The 5,518-nt window shown below is 33.9% G+C and overlaps 1 protein-coding gene across 1 annotated transcript; it reads right to left on the bottom strand.

Moving 5' to 3' along the window:
• Positions 1-994: 994 nt before the first annotated feature.
• On the bottom strand, positions 995-2,601 carry LOC120255703. The gene is made up of 3 exons (XM_039263466.1): positions 1,389-2,601; positions 1,235-1,304; positions 995-1,153 (listed from the first exon to the last, which is right to left on the bottom strand). Exons 1-3 carry the CDS (start codon positions 1,547-1,549, stop codon positions 995-997), a joined length of 390 nt encoding a protein of 129 aa, XP_039119400.1. The 5' UTR covers positions 1,550-2,601.
• Between the last annotated feature and the right edge of the window lie 2,917 nt (positions 2,602-5,518).

Below are 5,518 nucleotides of genomic sequence, written 5' to 3'. Positions count from 1 at the left end.
TTTTTCTAAAAACATAAAGTTCATATTCATGATTATGTAAATGCAAAAACAAAAATTCAACATTATGATGAAACACAAGATCCTGACAAATACTTCTAAGAGGAATTGCTCCAAAAAGGTATTGCTCAAAAGATCCAAATAACTTCATTATTGAGTAAAAAAACCTTTGACTTTTTCAAATCTTTTGAAAATCCCTCTATTTTTTAAAATTACTTTTAAATCCAAAGGCTAGATAACCTCAAAATTTATTATGCTTACATCAAATTCAATTTTTAATTTTGCTATTTTGGTTTTGATACTTTTGAATCTTACTATTCTTACATCATTTTTAGTTTTTTTATATATACTGTATCTATTTATTATTCGATTAATCTATCCAAATTGATTGTCATTGTCGAATCGCACTCAACTTCCAAAAGTCGATGTAAAAGTACGAACGAAATCGATTTTAAAAAGCATGGATCATAGTGATAATTGTCAAAAACTTATTGAAATAAACAAAAATTCCAGAACTAATAAGTACTTTCCCTCGCGATTCAACACATGGAATCCTTTCACCCAACTCTCACCAGACCCTGGATAATATTGTGATAAAATGATTGAACATAGCAAAAAAAATAAAAATAAATAAAAATAAAAATAAAAAAATAAAAATCTAACATTGAGAATGGCCCTGGACAAACAAAAATTAGCATACATATATAAATCTATGTTAAAACTGGTAGAACTGAGATAAGTGATTGCATTTTGATTTCAACAAACATAGCAACTCAAGTGAACAGACTCCACAATTGTTAGGTCAAAGAATGAGAGCTCGATTTCAAACCAAAAAGCCAAAAACAAAAAGAGGCAAAAGATGATGAGCTGCAGATATGCTTTAAATTGTATAAAATGTCAGCGATTTTCACTGCCAAGAAATCTGTCTTCCTCTTTCGGGTTTCTTCCCGAGGAGAGTTCTATGCTTGGTTTTGACGTCATCTGGTTCCATTCATTCTCAACCTCGAAAGAAAAATCCACTGAAATCACCGCAAAGATATCCAATGCCAAGATTGTGAATAATGTTTAGATAATTATGACGAAGATGGCCGAAAGTTTGTATGTCCATGTGCATTGATCTAGAAATCAGGTTGCTTCCAATCACCCAATAATATACCTGTAATGAAGTATAAATAATTCTCAGTAAAAAGAAAAATTGGAAAATCACAAGATAAAGAAATTTTTGCAAGAGATATACCCATTGCCTCTCATAAAGTAAGATTGTGAGGAAATGATGAGTTTTGAACTTGAAAATTCGGGAGAGATCACTGCAAACAAGAATTTACTGATATGTTTAACAGAGAAGGAAAACAATGGAAATACTTCTACTGCAAAATGAAAACTGTACATACCTCAAGTCCCGATCATCCGTCGCATCCCATAAAAATGAATAAAATGAATTAATGACTCTGGGGTGATAGAAATTATCAGGAAATACATGATACTTGAGGGCCGACAGAAAAATGCTGTCGAGTATTTCAGAAATGCAAATCAAGTAACAAGCATCTAGCATTTAAAGGCCAGATAGATAATGAGCCCTGCTTTGAGGGATGTCCAAGCAAAAGCCCATTAACATTTGGAATAAAAACATATGATCTTGAATTACCTTTGAGCAACTTCTCTCGTAGGCATAAACTCTTACAAAACCCTAGTTGATAGGTGTTGAAAAAGGGTATTTTTGGAATAAAAATATATGTAAACTTTCTAAATTTCTAACTAGACAGGAATGTGACATTAAATGAGTAGGGGGGAATATCACTTTACCATGATTTGTTGGAAAGTTGAAATCACAAAGTTGCAGTATTCATAAAAATATTGCGAAATTAGTGTCTGCCAAACATAGGCACCTTCCATGCCTTTACAAGATGTTTCGAAATTTAGCAAAATTCCTTTACCAAGATTCCTTTACAAGCAAGAATGACGATGAGAGTGCTCAAAATGTAAATCAAAAGAAAGAAATGGGCTCATATGCATAAAACTATGGGCAAATACAATTAGCAATCACAGTCGATACTATTTGCATAATCTCTATTGCTATGATCAATTGCCTATTTGAAGTGAAATTACAAAGGAAACTTTTGGGAACTCGTCCTAGAAACCAAACAACAGAAAATATGCTTCGACCAAAATATGATCATCTGAAACTAGTAAAAGCTGTAACAATAAATAGTTTTATTTGGCAAAAGACCAAGCACCTGAGGCATGCATCCATGTCTACAGTCAAAACTGTTCAAGGTGCATAACTTCCTAATAAAAATAATGAATGTCAAATTTATGCGCCAGAGATTTTTTCCAGCCCCTCTGAACATCCATGAATCCAAAGATGAAATTAGATTTTGCATTTCTTAGCAGGTCAAAATAATAGCAATATTGTGTTTGCAATTAACAAGACAAGACAATAGGAAAGGGTTAAAGTTGTGAGAATACCATTCAAAAGGGAGTATCCTGGTATTTCCGTAGACATTGAAGAAGACGACAAAGGTATGGGAAGACGAGGACGAAAGGAATTACAACAGAGTGACTACCACAGATAGAATCAGCTTCAAACCATGCAATAATGGTTGCAACCTGAAATCCTATAACATGAGGACATAATGTACTAATGGAAGAAGACACTGAAGGGACAACATACAAGTATGAAAAATAACGAGGCAGAAATAGCAGAAATGCTTGACTGTGTCATTTCAGAACCTGGCAAAGTACACAAAAATAAGGCTGAAACCATATAACACCATTGCTTTCAGCCCGAATCTAAAGAGGCAAACATCTTGCAGAGATCATCTGCAAACTTAACAATCTGTTCCATTTTTCTTTTTCAGTGATGAAATCAAGTGGGTACTATACATTTTCAAATTTTCACAGTTTCATGCAACTCTGAGTTAAGAATTAATTCTTGCAACACATTAATAAGTTCATTAACAGTCCCTTTCACTGACTCCTGAAGTTCATAAAGGCACAATGCAATTGCAGCATCAACTATAGCTTTTCCCTTGTAATTTTGCAATTGCATATCTAATTATCCCCTTTTGCTTCTTTTCCCCACTGATTTTATATTTTTCTAATAAATATTCATCTTTTGGTTGGCTTATGGCTTTTGTAAGTTTCCCATCTTTTTACATCTTCTGTGGCCAATGGGAAACCAAAGACAAAAAGTGAGCAGGTTTCAAATAGAATTTTCTCTGCATGATTGCAAACTTCTAGGGCGCAAATTGGTTTACTCTTTACATACTGATCAGCATTAGGTGACGATTTTGATTGCCGCTATGGAGAAACGGACTTTTCTTGAAATTTAGATTATGACTAATGGTTAGAGACAAACAGTTTTGAGAGCATATTGTGGATAGACAAATTGCCCAACATCATAGAGAGATAACGGAAATGAATTATGTAAATGTAACTTATCACTACATCGCACTGCATCATCAGCATGCAAGTCCTTTTATATTTCGACTTGACAGTATCTTAAACAACAAGAACGGACATCTGCTCAAATGCCTCTTACTATGCTGCAATGGAAATTATAAAGCAAAAGAAGGTACGAGAAGAAGAAAGTTGAAAATCCTTCAAATGATAATAAGGGACTTTGAGAAAACACAAGAGAAATACAGCAGCCCTTTTACTTATCTAGACAGTATTCGACAAGGATGTAAGATGATCAAATGCCAGTTAGTTACTAACAAAAATCACAAACAACAAAGACATGATGAAAGATGAAAACCAAACAGCTTTCAGAAATTATTACTTGTAGAACTAATCCATCAAGCCTCTTACATTTGTTTCTAAAGGCAAAGAGAGAAATTACTTTGTAATAAAAACACAGTGAGAAATACACTGACCCGCTTTGTTGACCATCCGAACATATGGAACGCTCCAAATCTGAGTAAAACCTGCAAAGCAACTGGTAATCACACAGGCTAATAAGTATCAAAGTTAACTGGCATGCGTATATAATCAAATTTTACTTTTACATCATTAAACAATTTCCACAGACTCAATGACATGATCCCAAAAGATAACTTGTATGATAAGACACTCAGAGAGAGGTAGGAATGCAAAACTAGTTCCAAGATACTGACCAAATTAGAATTATATCATCAATTCTCGCCTTTTTCATTGTATCGCATAAGTAAGCACAGAGGCATTATTACTAATTATAATCACAACACTCAAGTGCATATCATATGCAAACACCCATGCTCAAAAAAAAGAAAATGAGGGAAAGAAATTCAATTAAAACAGTATATTTTGTAAAAAATCCTCAAGAATACAAGAGCAAAAAGGCTCGGCTACCAAGAGTTTGGCCAAAACTCAACTACATAATGTGAGTGGCCTTGCATTCATTCACTTTACGCATTCACGCTCTAAGACATTCAATGCATAAAAGAAATGGCAATACCTTTGACATAGAGTTAGAATATCAACCAAGAAGAGAATTAAAATGATTAAGCACAATGTCAAACCTCAGCTTCAACATAATTATAAAAAGTGATTAACCAGAATAACCAGGAGAACCCGGTCGCGAAATCATAAACCACGTATAAGCTATGCTCGATGTCTTAGGGTTGCAGCGTAAGCTAAATCCACCCTATTGCATTAGAATAAAGTGAAAATTATATCGATAAGCTTTAACACATTCTTTAGTTTGAATGGTTTTAGACAGTTACATGATTACTGAAAGAATTTTTGGCCTAGGTTAACAATATAGGAAGATAACTCAAGAATCATGGGACTTTTCTTTTTGCCCTGTTTGGTTGATGAATGTCAGGAAAAAAATACAAAAGCTAGGTGAGCCATATAAGGGGATGGATTAGGAAAAGAATCAATAAACAATTATTCTTGAAATAAAAGCTTGCATTCGGGAGTACCTACCAAATTGGAGGTAAATTTAATCCAGAGGTAGGGATAATTTATCTACACTCTTCCACCACTCATCTCTTTATTCAGTAAGCTGTTACTTTCAAGGTTAGACTAAGGAAAGGGCCAAAGAAATATTATTATTCTTCAGATGTAAAAAGGTGATAGATTGAGGATAACTATGTCCAAAACAAAGGATAAATTTATCCCATTTGATATGCCAGCTCAGGACGCCTTGGAAGAGCCCATGAAATATATAAATTAGCAACACAGACTAAAGGTGGAAAAGATACATATTCAACTACATAACTTCATTTTGTGGGTCGTATAGGGATATACTTGGTATAAGACCCCATCCAACATTTGTCCACAACAACATGCGCTTAGTTCCAGCAATACCACATCTGAAGACAATTATTTCATAAATTGGCAATAATGGTAAGGAATAAGCAAGATGCCTCCGGGCTTCAAATTCTTACTGGTTGCTCATGGAATAGTCCCTTAATTCTCCAGCAGAAGCTGTTGATCGCCCATCAACTAAATATATAATCACATATGACCTGAAGAGAAGTCAGAACCCGAACTATTAATATCATTAAAAACGCATTAAAAATCGCACTAATATCTT

The sequence above is a fragment of the Dioscorea cayenensis genome, unplaced genomic scaffold, assembly GCF_009730915.1.
Source record: "Dioscorea cayenensis subsp. rotundata cultivar TDr96_F1 unplaced genomic scaffold, TDr96_F1_v2_PseudoChromosome.rev07_lg8_w22 25.fasta BLBR01001146.1, whole genome shotgun sequence".
In the NCBI taxonomy this organism is placed as follows: Eukaryota; Viridiplantae; Streptophyta; class Magnoliopsida; order Dioscoreales; family Dioscoreaceae; genus Dioscorea; species Dioscorea cayenensis.
This window is presented reverse-complemented; position numbering and strand designations above follow the sequence as displayed.